This window comes from Panthera tigris, chromosome B1 (assembly GCF_018350195.1).
Source record: "Panthera tigris isolate Pti1 chromosome B1, P.tigris_Pti1_mat1.1, whole genome shotgun sequence".
In the NCBI taxonomy this organism is placed as follows: domain Eukaryota; kingdom Metazoa; phylum Chordata; class Mammalia; order Carnivora; family Felidae; genus Panthera; species Panthera tigris.
In genome coordinates this window covers 116,707,898-116,724,197 of record NC_056663.1, presented here as the reverse complement: position 1 = coordinate 116,724,197, position 16,300 = coordinate 116,707,898, and the positions used below count along the sequence as shown (strand labels likewise).

At 33.3% G+C, this 16,300-nt stretch overlaps 1 protein-coding gene across 1 annotated transcript in view; it reads left to right on the top strand.

The window, feature by feature from the left end:
- TET2 (tet methylcytosine dioxygenase 2) overlaps window positions 1-16,300 on the top strand; it is a 132,183-nt gene that overhangs the window by 102,859 nt on the left and 13,024 nt on the right. Inside the window, exons 7-8 of the mRNA XM_007080945.3 lie at window positions 11,681-11,831; window positions 14,408-14,497. Coding sequence (XP_007081007.2) covers window positions 11,681-11,831; window positions 14,408-14,497 — 241 coding nt within the window. The remainder of the gene's footprint in view (window positions 1-11,680; window positions 11,832-14,407; window positions 14,498-16,300) is intronic.

Sequence of the window (16,300 nt, the reverse complement as noted above, 5' to 3'; positions counted from 1 at the left end):
TTCTATTTTTCCTTGTCTGATTGCTGCAGCTAGGATATCCAGTACTATGTTGAATAAAAGAGGTGAGAGTGGACTTCTTTGTCTTGTTCCTGATCTGAGAGGGAAAACTCCCAGTTTTCCCCCATTGAGTATAATGTTAGCTGTGGATTTGTTATATATGGCCTTTATTATGTTGAGGTGTATTCCCATTAAACTCACTTGAGTTTTTATCTTGCATAGATGTTGTATTTGTCAAATTCTTTTTCAGCATGTATTGAGAGATCATATGGTTTTTATCCTTCTTGTTAATGTGATGTATCACATTGATTGATTTGTGAATATTGAACCACCCTTACATCCCTGGAATAAATCCCCCTTGATCATGCTGAATAAACCTTTTAATATATTGTTGAATTCGGTTTGCTAATATTTTGTTGAGAAGTTTTGCATCTGTGTTCATTAGGTTTTCTTTTATTATGGTGTCTTTGTTTTTAATATTAGGATAATGTAGGCCTCATAGAATGAATTTGGAAGCTTTCCTGCCTCTTATTTTTTGGAATAGTTTGAGAAGAATAAGTATTAACTCTTTAAATGTTTGCTGGAATTCACCTATGAAGCCACCTGGTCCTAGATTTTTGTTGGGAGTTTTATTACTGATTCAGATTTGTCACTATTCAGATTTGTCAGAAATTTGTTCCATTTCTTCCTGAGTTGGTTGTGGAAGATTATATGTTACTAGGAATTTATCCGTTTCTTCTAGGTTTTCTAATTCATTAGCATATAATTTTTATAATACTCTCATAATTTTTTGTATTTCTGTGATGTCAGTTATTTCTCCTCCTTCATTTCTGTTTTTGAGTCCTCCTTTTGTTGATGAGTCTAGCTAATGATTTGTCAATTTTGTTTATCTTTTCAAAGAATCAGTTGTTTCATTGATCTTATTTTTTAGTCTCTATTTCATTCATTTCAGCTCTAATCTTCATTATTTCTTCCTTATACTAGCTTTGGGATTTTTTTCTTTTTCTAATTCCTTTAGGCGTAAGGTTAGATTGTTTGAAATTTTTATTTCCTGAGGTAGGCTTGTAATATTATAAACTTCACTCTATGAACTGGTTTGTCTGTGTCCCAAAGATGTTGGACTGTTGTGTTTTAATTTTCATTTATCTCCACGTATTTTTTTATTTCCTCTTTGAGTTTCTTGTTAACGCATTAGTTGTTTAGTAGCATGTTGTTTAGCTTCCACATGTTTGTGAGGTTTGTGTTTTTTTTCTAGTTTTTTCCTTGCAATTGATTTCCTGTTTCATATCATTGTTGTCAAAAGATGCTTAATATGATTTTAATCATCTTAAATTTATTTATATTTGTTTTCTGGCCTAATGTGATTTATCCTGGAAAATGTTCCATGTGCACTTGAAAAAAATGTTTATTCTGCTGTTTTTAGATGGAATGTTCTGTATATATCTGTTAGGTTCATCTGATGTGTCATTCAAAGCCATGTTTCCTTGTTGATATTCTGTCTGGAGGATCTATCCATTTATGTAAGTGGGGTATTACTAGTGTTGTATTACTGTCCGTTTCTCCTTTTATGTCTGTTTAATATTTGCTTTTCATATTTTGGTGCTCTTATGTTGGGTGCATAGATATTTATAACTGTTACATCCTCTTATTGGATTGATGCCTTTAACATTATGTAGTCCCTGGTCTCTTACTACTGTCTTCGTTTTAAAATCTATTTTGTCTAATATAAATATTGCTACTGCATTTTTTTTTCTTTCCTGTTTGCATGAAGTATCTTTTTCCATCCTTTCACTTTCAGTTTATGTGAGTGTTTAGGTTTAAGTTCTTTTCTTGTAGACAGTATATGGATGGGTCTTGTTTTTCAGCCAGTCATCTCATATCTTTTGAATGGAGCATTTAGTTCATTTACATTCCAAGTCATTGTTGATAGGTATGTATTTAATGCTATTTTGTTAATGGTTTCTGGTATTTTTTGTAGGTCTCTATTCCTTTTTTCTTCTCTGGTTTTCTTCTCTTGTGGTTTGATGACTTGCTTTGATGTTATGCTTGGATTCCTTTTACTTTATTTTGTGTACCTATTATAAGTTTTTCATTTGTGGTTACCATTGGGTTCATATAGAACATCTTGTGTGTATAGCTGTGTGTATTGAGTTAATTGCACTTAAATTTGAACACACAAAAGCATGAAAATTTTGTGCTCCTTCCATATTTTGTGTATACAGTGTCATATTTTACATATTTTTATTTGTCCCTTGACTAATTTTTGTAGATACAATTGTTTCCTTCCCTAAATTAGGGAGGTTTATAGCTCTTATTTTTTTCAAATATGTTTTCTGCCCCCTTCTCTCCCTCATATCCTTCTGGGATCCCTATAATGTGAATGTTATTTTGCTTGATGATGTTGGAGAGTCTCAGGTTATTCTCATTTTTTAAATTATTTTTCCTTTTTGCTGTTCAGCTTGGTTGCTTTCCATCTCTTATATTCCAGATAACTGATCCATTCTTCTGCATCCTCTGACCTGCTGTGGATTCCCTCCAGGACATTTTTCATTTCAGATACTGAATACTTCAGCTAACACTGGTTATTTTTATACATTCTTTCTCTTTGTTGAAGTTCTGACTGAGTTCATTCACCTTTTTTTCAAGTCCAGTATCTATGGCCATTATTTTGATTTTTTTTATCAGGCATATTGCTTATCTCTGTTTCATTTAGCTCTTCATTTTCATTAAGTCTTCGTGCAACAATTAAGTTTTTATGTATTCATCTTGTATTCTGCAGACTTACAAATTTATTAGTACTAACTTTTTTGATAGATTCCTTAGGATTTACTACATACAAGATTATTTCATCTACACATACAGATAGTTTAATTTCTTCCTTTCCAATCTGAGTACCTTTATTTCTTTTTCTTGCCTAAATTTTCCTGGCTAGAACCTGCAGTAGAGGGGCGCCTGGGTGGCTCAGTCGGTTAAGCGTCAGACTTCAGCTCCGGTCACGATCTCGCGATCCACGAGTTCGAGCCCCGCGTCGGGCTCTGGGCTGATGGCTCAGAGCCTGGAGCCTGGAGCCTGCTTCCGATTCTGTGTCTCCCTCTCTCTCTGACCCTCCCCCGTTCATGCTGTGTCTCTCTCTGTCTCAAAAATAAATAAAAACGTTAAAAAAAAAAAAAAAAAAAAGAACCTGCAGTAGATATTGAATGGAATTGACAAGAGCAAACATTTTTGTCTTGTTCCTGATTTTAGGGGAAAAACTTTCAATTTTTCACTATTAAGTATTATGCTAGCTGTAGGTTTTGTGGAAGCTCTTTATCAGGTAGAGGATTTTTTTTTCTATTCTAGTTATTTTTATTATGAAAAGATATTGTACTTTTTCTGCATCTACTAAGATGATCATGTGTTATATTGCTTTAATTTTTTGTACATTGGCCCAACATTGCATTTCTGAGATAAATCACAAATGACTATAATGTATAAATCTTTCATGTTGTTGAAATATGTTTGCTGGTATTTTGTTAGGATTCTTGCCTTTATATTAATGAATGATATTAGTATATTACATTCTTGGGATGTCTTTGTTTTTGGTATCAGGTTAATACTGGATTCATAGAATGCATTGAAAAGTGTTCCCTCTTCTATTTTTTGGAAGAATTTGTAAAGGATTGAGGCTAATTCCTTAAGTGTTTGGTGGAATTCACCAGCAAAGTCATGTAGTTCTGGGTTTATCTTTGTTGGCAGGTTTATTATTGTTATTAACTCAGTCTTTATATTGGTTGTAGTTATATTTATATTCTCTCTTCCTGTTTGAGTCAGTTTCAGTAGTTTGTGTCTAAGAATATGTCCATTTCATCTGGGTTATCTACTTTGTTGATCTATCATTTTTATAGTATTACCTTATAATTTATAAGGTCAGTAGTAGTATCCTGTTTTTAATGCCTAATTTTGTAGTTTGGGTTTTCTCTTACTTTTCTTGTTTAGTCTGTGTAGTTTTCTCAGTTTTGTTGATCCTTCCAAAAAACTTTTGATTTCTTTGATTTTATCTATTTCTATTTTTTATTTCATTTTTATTTCTATGTCTCTATTTCTTATTTCATTAATTTCCGCTCTAGTCTTTAGTATTTCCTTCATGCCATTTGCATTGTGTTTACTTTGCTCTTTTTCTGGATTTTTAAGGTAGAAGATTAGTTTACTGATTTCAGAACTTTTTAAATACAGGTATGTAAAGCTATAAATTTCCCTCTACTTCTGCTTTAGATGTATCCCATAAAGTTTAACTTTTTATTTTCATTTATTGCAGGGTATTTTCTAACTTCCCTTATGATTTTTTTAGTTAACTCACTGATTATTTAGGAGTGTGTCATATATACATATTGATTAATTACCCACCTTTGCTGCTTCTCCATTCATAATTTCACTCCATTGATAACGAATACACTTTGCATGATTTTAATCATTTAAATTTAGGTAGCTTTGCTTTATGATCTGCCATATAGTCTGTCCTAGAGAATGTTCCATGCACATTTGAGAAGAATGTGTATTCTGCTGTTTGGTGAAGTGTACTCTAGATACTAGTTAACTTAGTTGACTTAGTGTTTTTGTTCCTCAGTTTTGTCTAGTTGTTATTATTCAGTACTCCACTTTCAACAGTAGATATATCTTTTTCCCTTTCATTCTGTCATTTTTTACTTTATTTATTTTGGTACCCTATTTTTAGGTTCATGTGTGTTTATAGTTGTTACATCTTTATGAACTGACCCTTTTATTATTATAAAATGTACTTGTTTTTGGTAATAATATTGTCTGAAATCCTACTTTGTTATTAGTATAGCTACTCCAGTTCTCTTTTAATCACTGTTTACATGATTTTTTCTATCCATTTATTTTCAGCCTATTTGTACCCTTAAACCAAGTCTCATAGATGGCAGATAGTTGAAATTCTCAATCCATTTTTCCAGTCTTTGCCTTTTAATTATATTATTTAAACCATATACAGTAAATGTAATTACTGTTGAAGTAGGATTTATTGTTTGCCAATTTATTATCAGTTTCTGTATGTCTTTTGTTTAACTCTTCTTCCATCACTGTCTTATTTTGTGTTTAATGGATATTTCTAGTGCAACATTTTAACTCCCTTGTCACTTTTATTATATTTTTTGGAGTTACATATTTAGTAGTTGTCTTGGGGATTTTAGTTAACATCTTATAACAATCTAATTTAGAGTAATACCAATTTAATTACACTGATATACAGAAACTTTGTTCCTATACAGCTCCAATCACCCCTTTACCTTTGTGCTGTTATTGTCATACAATTTTATGCATTGTATATACATTAACACAGATTTATAATTACTGCTTTATATGGTTGCCTTTACATCAGATAGAAAAAAGAGTTAAAAAACCATATGTATATAAGGTTGTTTCTATTTTCCTATGTGTTTACTTTTACTGGTGTTCTTTGTATTTTCATGTGGATTCAATTACTGTCTAGTGTTCTTTCCTGTCAGACTGAAGGACTCCATTTAAAATTTCTTGTAGAGTAGGGCTAATAGCAATAAACACTCTAATATTTGTCATGGAATACCTTAGTTTATTATTCACTTTTAAAGCATAGTTTTGATATATGTAGAATTTCTTAGTTGATGATCTTTTTCTTGCAACATTTAAATATGTCATCCCAGCGCCTCTAGCCTCCATATGTCTTATGCATCATCAGCTGTTAATCTTATTGAAAATCTCTTGCATATGATGAGTTTTCTTGCTGCTTTCAAGATTCTTTACCTTTGGCTTTCAACAGTTTTATAATTATTCTAGGTGTGGAACAATTTTCATGCTACTTGGAATTAGCTGAGCTTCTTGAATGTATAGGTTAATGTTGTTCATCAAATTTGGGGAGTTTGGGCTATTATTTCTTCAGATAGTTTTCCTACTTCATACTCTCTTACTCTCCCTCATCTACTTTGTGGATGTTCATTATGAATATGTTGGTATGCTTGATAGTATCCCCATAGGTCTCAGATGTTCTGCTATTTTTACTTCATTCTTTTTTCTTTCTGTTTCTTGGACTGGATAATCTCAACTGACCTATTTTCAGCTTCTTTCCCCACTGCTTTTTCTCTCTCTTACTCAAGTCTACTGTTGAACCATTCTAATGGACCTTCTACTTTAAGTTATTTTACTTTCCAATTCCAGAATTCCCATTTTATTATTATAGTTTCTATTTCGTTTTATCTCATCTACTTGATAAAACATTGTTTTCCTACTTTTAGTTACTTTTTTAAAGTTTATTTATTTGAAAGAGGGGGGCAGAGAGAGAAAGAGTGGGGGATGGTCAGAGAGAGGGGTGAGGTTCAGGATTCCAACCAACAAACCATGAGATCATGATCCAAGCCTAAATCAAGAGTCAGACACTTAACGGCCTGAACCACCCAGGCACCCCTACTTTTAATTTGTTAAGCATGGTTTCCTTCAGTTTTTTTGAACATACTTAAAATAATAACTCAAAGTCTTTGTTTAGTAGTCTTACATCTGAACTTCCTCATTGACAATTTCTATTAACTGCTTTCTTCCTCTGTATTGACCACACTTTGTTTCCTTGTATGTTTTATAATTGTTACAAACTGGACGTTTCGAATAATATAATGTGGTAATTTAGGAAATTAGATTCTCTGCCCTACCCAGGCTTTGTTATTGTTGTTAGTTTAGTGACTTTTCTGAACTATTTCAGTAAAATCTATATTATTTCCTCATGAGCAGCTGTGGAAATCTCTGCTTGGTTAGCTTAGTGGTCACCTAATGATTAGACAGAGATCCTTAGTTACCTAAAACCAGTAAGTCTTCCAGTCTTTACCACGGGAGTTCTGTATGTGTTTTGGAGCATGCCTTCAACAGTCAGCCAGGCAATTTACAACTCTGCCTTACCCCTTTATTCCCTGCTTGTGCAGAGCTTCAAGTTTAGTCAGTTTAGAGTTTATGTCTTTTGTGAGTGAACATACAATATGCATATGGCTTTTTGGCTTACCAGGAACATGTTGGCTTTTGAAAGCCTCCTATGGATATCTTCTTTCCAATATTTTAACTTTAAGCTTTTGAATTAGCCTTTTTTTTTTTTTTTAAATGCCAACTGTTATCCACCACCTCAGACAGTCACAGTGGTTAACAGTTACAAACACCTGCTGGGGAAAAGGCTGTACATACTAGGTGAACTCTAAGGTAAAATGAAGACAGCCTTGCTATTAGTGTCTTGTAGAGAACTACCAAATAGGTAAAATAATGACACTTTTCTGACAATGGGGCACTAGAGAATAGCTAACCTAATTCTGCCCCTTCCAGTGGTTGCCAGGCTGCTGATTTTTACTATAAATGTGAGTTGTTTTGAAGGTTACGACCTTCTTTAAGGTCTTTAAGGTAAAGTTACAACCTAACTTTACACTTCAAGGAAACTAATAAAGAAGAACAAACTAAGCCCAAAGTTAGCAGAAGGAAGGAAATAATAAGCATCAGAGTGGAAATAAATGAAGTAGAGACTAAAAAGACAATGGAAAAGATGAATGAAACTAAGAGCTACTTTTTTGAAAATATAAACAAAATAATAAACCTTTACACTTACGAAGAAAAAGGAGGACTCAAAGAAATACAATTATAAATGAAAGAGAAGACATTTCAGGTGATACCACACAAATACAAAAGATTATAACTGAACACTATGAACAATTGTACACCCACAGGTTGGACAACCTAGAGGAAATTGCTAACTTCCTAAACACATACAACTTACCAAAACTGAATCATGAAGAAAAAGAAAATCTGAACAGACCAATTACTAGTAAGGATATTGAGCCAGTAATCAGAAACCTCACAACAAAGAAAAGTCCAGGATCAGATGGCCTCAATGGTGAATTCTACCAAACATTTGAAGATGAATTCACAGTCCTCAAACTTTTTCAGAAAGTTGAAGAAAAGGAATTATTTACAAACTCACTTTACAAGGCCAACATTACACTGATACCAAAACCAGACAAGGACACTACAAAAACAGAAAATGATCTGCCAGTATCCCTGATGAAAAGTTAAATGCAAAAACTCTCAACAGAATATTAGCAAACCAAGTCCAATAGTACATTAAAAGGATCATATACTGTAATCAAGTGGGATTTACTCCAGAAATGCAAGAATGGTTCAACATACCCAATCAATTCCACATTAACAAAATTAAGGATAAAAATTGTATAATCATCTCAAGAAGCACAGAAAACATGTTTGACAAAGTTCAACATCCTTTCATAATAAAAACTGAGTATAGAAGGAAAGTACCTCAACATAATAAAGACCACATATGAGGAAACCACAGTTAACATTATACTCAGTGATGAAAAGCTGAAAGGCTTTACTCTAAAATCAGGAATAAGACAAAAAAATGCCTACTGTCACCACTTTCATTCAATAAATTATTCGAAATACTAGCCAGAACAATCTGGCAAGAAAATAAAAGGCATCCAAATAAAGGATGAAGTAAAAGTATCACTATATGTAGAGGACATGATATTACAGATAGAAAATTCTAAAGACCTCATCAAAAAAACTGTTAGAACTAATAAACAAATTCAGTAAAGTTGTAGCATACATCAATATACAAAAATCAGTTGTGTTTCTATATACTAACAATGAACTAACAGAAAGAGAAATTAAGGAAACAATCACATTTACACAAGCATGAAAAAGAATAAAATACCTAGCAATAAATTTAAGCAAGGAGATGAAAAATCTGTGTACCGAAACCCCAAAAGATTGATGAAAGAAATCAAAAAAGACAAATAAATGGAAGGATAGCCTATGTTCCTGGATTGGAAGAATCAATATTGTTAAAATGCCCATAGTACCCAAAACAATCTGTGGAATCAATGCATTCTCTATCAAAATTCCAATGGCATTTTTCATGGTAATTCAAAAACGAATCCTAAATTTATAGGGAATCACAAATGACCCCAAACGGTCAAAGCAGTCTTGAGAATGAAAAGCAAAGCTGGAGCCATTATACTTTCTGATTTCAAACTATATTGCAGAGCTATATTAATTAAACAGTATGGTACTGGCATCAAAACAAACACTTTAATCAATGGAACCGAATTCAAAGCCAACAAATACATGTATGAAAATATGGTCAATTAATTTTTTTAATGAAACCAAGACTATACAATGGGAGAAGGATCATTCTTCAATAAGTGCTATTGGGGAAAGTGGATATCACACACAGAAGAATTAAACTGGACCTCTCCTACACTGTACACAAAAATCAACTCAAAATGGATTAAAGTTTTGAACAGAAGACCTGAAACTGTAAAACTCCCAGGGGAAAAAAAAAAAAAAAAACATAGGGGTAAACTTCTTGGAATTGATCTTCACAGTGGTTTTTTGCATTTAACAACAACAGCAAAGGCAACAAAAGCAAAGTAAGAGTGACTACAGCAAACCAAAAAGCTGAACAGTAGAGGAAACCCTCAACAAAATGAAGAAGCAGTTTATGGAATGGGAGAAAATGTTTTCAAACCAGACACCCAGAAAGAGATTAATATGCAAGTATGCAAAGAACCTATACAACTCAATAGCAAAAAAGCAAACCAATTAAATTGGGCAAAGGACCTGAATAGACATTTTTACCGAGAATGCGTACAAATGGCAAACAGGTACATGAAAATGTGCTCAACATCACTAATCATTGGGGAGATACAATAAAAACTATGAGATATCAACTGACACCTGTTGGGATGTTTATTACCAAAAAGATAAGAATGCTAGCAAGAATGCGGAGAAAAGGAATCCTTGTATACTGTTAATGAGAGCATAAACTGGTACACTATGGAAAACAGTATGGAGATTCTTCAAAAAATTAACAATAGAACTACCACTTCTATTATGACCCAGCAACCCCCCTTCTGAGTATATATCCAAAGGAAATGAAATCATTATCTCAAAGAGATTATGCACTTCAGTGTTCATTGCAGCATTATCTGCACTAAAAAATATGTAGAGACAACCTAAGAGTCCACCAATGGGTGAGTGGATAAAGATGATCTGGTATGGAGAAAGAGGGAGAGGGGAAAGAAAGGAAGGGAAGGAGAGGGGCAGGAAAGGAGGGAAGGAGGGGGAGGGGAGAGGAGAGGGGAGGGGAGGGAAAGAGAAAGGTATTATTCAGTCTTAAAAAAGGAGGGAATCTTGTCATTTGTAACAAGATGGATAAATCTGGAAGACATTATGCTAAGTGAACTAAGCGAAGCAGAGAAAGACAAATACTACATGATGTTACTTCTGTGTGGAATCAAAAAGAAACAAACCAAAAAGTAGAACTCTGAAACAGAGTAGAAAAGTGGTTGTGGGGACAGGGGAAATAGGGAAAGGTTGATAAAAGGGTACAGTCTTTCAGTTATAAAATGAATCAGGTCTAAGGATCTAATGTGTAGTATGGGGACTATAGTTGATAATACTGTATTGTATAATTGGAATTTGCTAAAAGAATATAACTTAAATGTTCTTTACCAAAAAAAGGGGAGTTAAATATGTGAGGTAATAGATATATTAACTACTCAGTGGGCAAATCCTTTCACAATGCACACATACATCAAATCACTTTGTACACTTTCAATATCTTAACTATTTGTCAATTATACCTCAAAAAATCTGGAAAAAATAATTGAATAATAAATACTAATAACAATAATCATAATAGAATACTAGTTTCCCTAGTAGGTTGTTTCATCATTTTTTATTTCTTTGGTTTTTTGTTTTTGGTTTCTTTGCTGAATTTGTCTGCTTATGTTTCTTAGGATATATCTGGCTTAGGCTCTAAAGTCATAATACTGTATTTTAGCCAAAAACTGGAAAGTATTCAAGTGCCTATTAATGGTACAATGGTTAATTTGTGAAATATTTATACAATGGAAAATTGCACTCAATGAATAAACACATGAAAAAGTACAACTATATGCAATGATATGGATATCCCAAACATAATGTTGAACAAAAATAACAAGACACAAATAAGCTTATACTATCTAATTGTGTGTATGTGTGTACCTGTGTATAGAGTTTTACCCATTTTTATACTACATTTATAAATAAAAATAAACATGGTATTCTGTATAAATAAAAATAAAAATATGCTATATAGTATATATATGAGTAAGCAAAAATGTGTGTGTATATACATACATATATATACATATACATACTATAGTATAAAAATATCCAAAACTGCACATACATATACATCCCCATATATATATACAGTACACTGTATACAGAATGAAATTGGCACAACTAATCTCTTCTGATAGAAACTATTATTACAGCTTACTGGGCATATTAGGAGATTGTGGAGTGCCAGTATATGTTTGTTTCTTACTTTGAGTGCTACTTACTTGAGTATGTTTTATTTGTGAGCATTTGCAAGCTGTAAAATTATGTGTAATTTTCTGTGTGATATGTTAAAATAAAGAGTCATTTAAATTGTGTTTCAAAATCAATTAAAATAGTTATTTTCTGATGTGGTTATGGCAGGCTTAATTAATAGAGTTAAACTTCTTTTAAAACTAATTTTTATTCATTTTTGCATGCAGACATCCAAAATACAAGATTGGTAGCCTACATAAATGTTATTGATAGCTATGAACTTGGTCCTTTGATCCCTCAGGAGAACCTGTGCCTGTCAAGGGCTGGACCCCGAGACCTGTGGTGCCTCATTTTCTTTTGGTTGTTCGTGGAGTATGTACTACAATGGATGTAAGTTTGCCAGAAGCAAGATCCCAAGAAAATTTAAGCTGCTTGGGGATGACCCAAAAGAGGTTTGTGTACTTCCTGATATATAATCTGTATTTTTCATGGAGAATTGATGAGTACAGATGAAGTGAACAGTATGACATACTCAGTTAAACTCTCATTAACATAGAGAATTTCACCTCTGAGGTAAATCAAAATTTACGCTAAATTGTAGATACACATTATAATATTTGATAAAGTTAGCATAATAACAACCATGTGATACCAAAGTAGTAAAATTTGAGCAAAATAAACTCTTAATACCTATGGTCTTCTATACTTATCTTTCATGTTAATTCTAGAGTTTTAAATAACTGTCACTTTGGTATTAAAACTAAATGTTAACATTTCATTGTTACAACTTTCATCTTTCAAACCTGAATTAAAAAAGTCATATTCATCACTGCCACGTTCAGTAAAGACCATTTCTAATCACATTTTCATACCCTGAGATTTAATAGCTTAAAGTTATAATGAATGCACTCAAGAAACTAAAAAATATTTAGATTTTAATATAAATGTAATTGAAATTATATATTTCTCTTGGGGTACCTAGATGGCTCAGTCAGTTAAGCATCCGACTTCAGTTCAGGTCATGATCTCACGGTTCGTGACTTCAAACGCCGCATTGCGCTCTGTGCTGACAGCTCGGAGCCTGGAGCCTGTTTCGGATTCTGTGTCTCCCTCTCTCTGCCCCTCCCCTGCTTACATTCTGTGTCTCTCTCTCAAAAATAAACAAACATTAAAAAAAATTTTTTTTAAGAATTTATATATTTCTCAAATACAACTTACACATGGGTCTCAAATATAACAACTTTTGGGTAGCTTCTAGAGTTTGCTCATTGAATAATCCAAAGACTTCAGTATGTTTACATTTAGATATGACCAAATTTTTACTGACTCTCTGAACCTTACAATTATCTTACAAAGATTAAATGCAATTGAAATATATAGTTATACTATGCATACTATAGTATTGATATGTCCCTCTAAATGAAAACTTTGTCGCTTTATTATTTGTGACTATAATAGTAAGTGGAAATTTAATAAAGTGCAAAAACTCTTGAAATCATGATGTAATTTTCTTCACAGGATTTTATATATATTATATATATAAACGTGTGTGTGTGTGTGTGTATGTATATATAAAGTTTATTTATTTTGAGGGAGAGTGTGCGCACAAGTGGGGGAGGGAGAGAGAGAGAGAGAGAATGCCATGCAGGCTCTGCACTGCCAGCAAGGAGCCAGATGTGGGGCTCAAACTCACACTGTGAAGTCATGACCTGAGCTGAAGTCGAAAGCTTAATTGACTAAGCCACCCAAGCACCCCCACAGGATTATATTTTTAATAAACTTTATTAAATGGGCTACATGTCATCAGCCACTTTAATTTCCCACACTGGAGAGCTTTTTTTTTTACTTATATTTTATAAAAGTTTATCACTTTCACCAGATTTAATATAAAGCAAATCCTGGAGATGGATAGGCACATCCTCCCTCAGGGCGGTAGGAGAGCCTGGCTTAGAAACCTCCTCACCTTCTAAAATACAAATTAGTATATCTCTGCCAGGTAGTTACATCAACATTCTTAGAGAAATAATCACTATGAAATGAGAACCTCTAAGGATGAATGGAATAACTGAGTATCATCGCCTCTCATTTTATAAGCATATTACCTGGAAAATCTGTTCTTTGTAGGGAGGAGGAGCAACTGAACATTCCTCCTTTCAAGTAAACTTTACAAAGTTCTTCAAATATACCACAATCTACTTCTGAGAGTTTTATCCGTATTTGAAGCATCTAGTAATTTTTTGTTCAATGGAAAGATCTTTTCAAATTTTGAACTTTTTAATATAAGCACTTAAAAATATAAAGAGAGCCAAACAAATCTTTCCAATGGTTTATCTTCCTTGGCAGCTAATTGGAGGAGTAGAGAATGTGACCTCTTTAAGACTCTATGGCTTCATACTCCTATCCTATTACTGGCATAGGCTTATATTTATAAAATGCTGAGTATCTACATACAAAGTATAAAATTAACATCATAAAAATACCAAAGAGCTAGATATTCTAATAACACATACAAAATTAGATGGTTTATACTTTTTGCTTGGAAACACATGCAAAAATAGATGATATATGGTGTATACTTTTTGCTTGGAAATTTTGTGGAATGTAAGAAACAAAACAGATGAACATAAGGGAAGGGAAGGAAAAATAAGATTAAAACAGTGAGGGAGGCAAACCATAAGAGACACTTAAAGACAGATAACAAACAGGATTGCCGGAGGGGAGGTTGGTGGGGGGAGGGCTGATGGGCATTAGGGAGGGCACTTGTTGGGATGAGCACTGGGTATTATATGTAAGTGACGAATCACTGGGTTCTACTCCTGAAACCAATACTACACTGTAAGTTAACTAACTTGAATTTAAATATGTAAAAAAAGACATAGTCATGTTAGGAAACCTTAGTTATTTAATAAGAAAGATACTATATATTGTCATTTGGATCTAAGATATAGGGGGAAATTTTTTACTGATAGCCTCTCTCACATATAAAAAGGATTTAGAATTTAATATGTAGAATATTCATTTTAAACAGGAAGAGAAACTGGAGTCTCATTTACAAAACCTGTCTACTCTTATGGCACCAACATACAAGAAACTTGCACCTGATGCATATAATAATCAGGTAAGTTTATAAATAATTATGGACAATGATTAGAACAGTTTATTATTGATGACCTACATACTTGCAAAGAAATATCATCAAAAAGAGCTTAATTTTGGTCTTTTAACGTGTAAAGATTGTGAATCTAACAAGCTGTTGTATCCACTAATCTTGTCTCGTATCTCTTCTGTAAGTAGACTTTGGTGATTAATTAAAATTATGTGACCCAAACCATAGGTTCTAACCACCTATTAACTTTTCACAGAAGGTCTATACATATTATGAGTGTACTACTTTGTAAGTGTACATACATGTGTCCAGATATGTCTGATTTTGCTAGATTATCTTCATTTTATTTGGCCTTGGCTCCATGAACCAAGCTGAAACACTTGTTTCCTATTTTATGAGTGTGGTCTAGGCTATACCAGTTTGGAAAGCTAGGTCATTTGTTCAGAAATGCTCATGAAGGAGGAAAAAAAAACTGTAAAGTCTTTCCTGTCATTGTGACATCAACAACAGAAGCATCAAATGGAAACCTGTTATAAACTAGATGCTGTATTTAGTCACTGTGGATGTAAAGATGAGTATTGTAGGTTTTTGTCTTTAAGGAATTCCTTCCTTTAAGGAACTCCTTTAAGGCAGAGATATGTAAAATAACAATTACAGAATAATACATTAACAGCTGGGATAGAGGTATGCTCATTTCTGAAGGAACAAAAAAGTTCTCCCTGAAAGTAGAGATGTAAGGTCACAAATGGCCTTGGAGACCGTATAAAGATCTTTGAACTTTGAACTTTATCCTGTATGTAAGAAGGCTACCACTGGGGCGTTTTAAGTGTGTGTTGGGGACAGGAGAGTGTAAAGTGATTTAATTTAAAATGGTCACTGAACAAGCCAAATTAAGTGAAATACAACTTAGGTTAGTGTAAGATTAAATTGGAGGAGTAAGCTAGTGCAGTCACTGGACAAGAGATGTTAAAGTCCTACATTAAAGAAATGGCAGTAGTGAAAGAATAAAGGAAATAAGTATGTGAAATTTGAGGTAGAACTTGTAGAACTTATCAATTGGATTTGAGGATGAGCAGAAGAGACAATTTGAGGAGCCACCAAATTTCTGGCTTGGACAGGTTGTTCTATTAACTAGTATTTGGAATCAGTGAGGAAAAGTAGGTTTGGGGACAAATGGGTGAAATGATAAATTTCATTTTGGGCGTACTATGTTTGACATCCTTTAGTATAATTAGATGGAAAATCCTGAGAAAAATCCAGACTAATTATGTAGATTTGGGAGTCACCAAAATGCAAGAAGTAGTCGAATTCACAAGGAGTGAATGCATGTTTTCAGAGTGGAGATTATAAAGAGAAGGGATTCTGATGGGATTCTGGCGTACACTGACATTTTAGGAGTGGAGGATGAGAAAGCAGTGAAGTAAACGCTGGGAGTAGGCACAATAGAGTAAGGGAGGTTAAAGATTTAAGGGAAAGAGAGAGACTGATAAATGGAGGAAAGCTGGAGGTGATGCAGGTATCCAGAGCAGAGTACACAGTGGCAGGGGGTACAAGGAAGTATGAAGAGCGGTACATTTGGCAAACGTTGTCATTTAATAACATTAAAGACTAATGGGATTAATTTATATAGCAGAGACACACAGGGGAGACCAATACTCATTTAATGATTTAGCTACTCTTGTTTCTATTGTGGACTTTAATACTTTCCCCAAACCTCAGCTCTTTCTTTTTTTAAGTGTGAGCAAAGGAAGCAAATTTAATAACGATCTGTTTATAAACTTGTTTTATGTCACAACTCAGGCTTTTAGAAATATA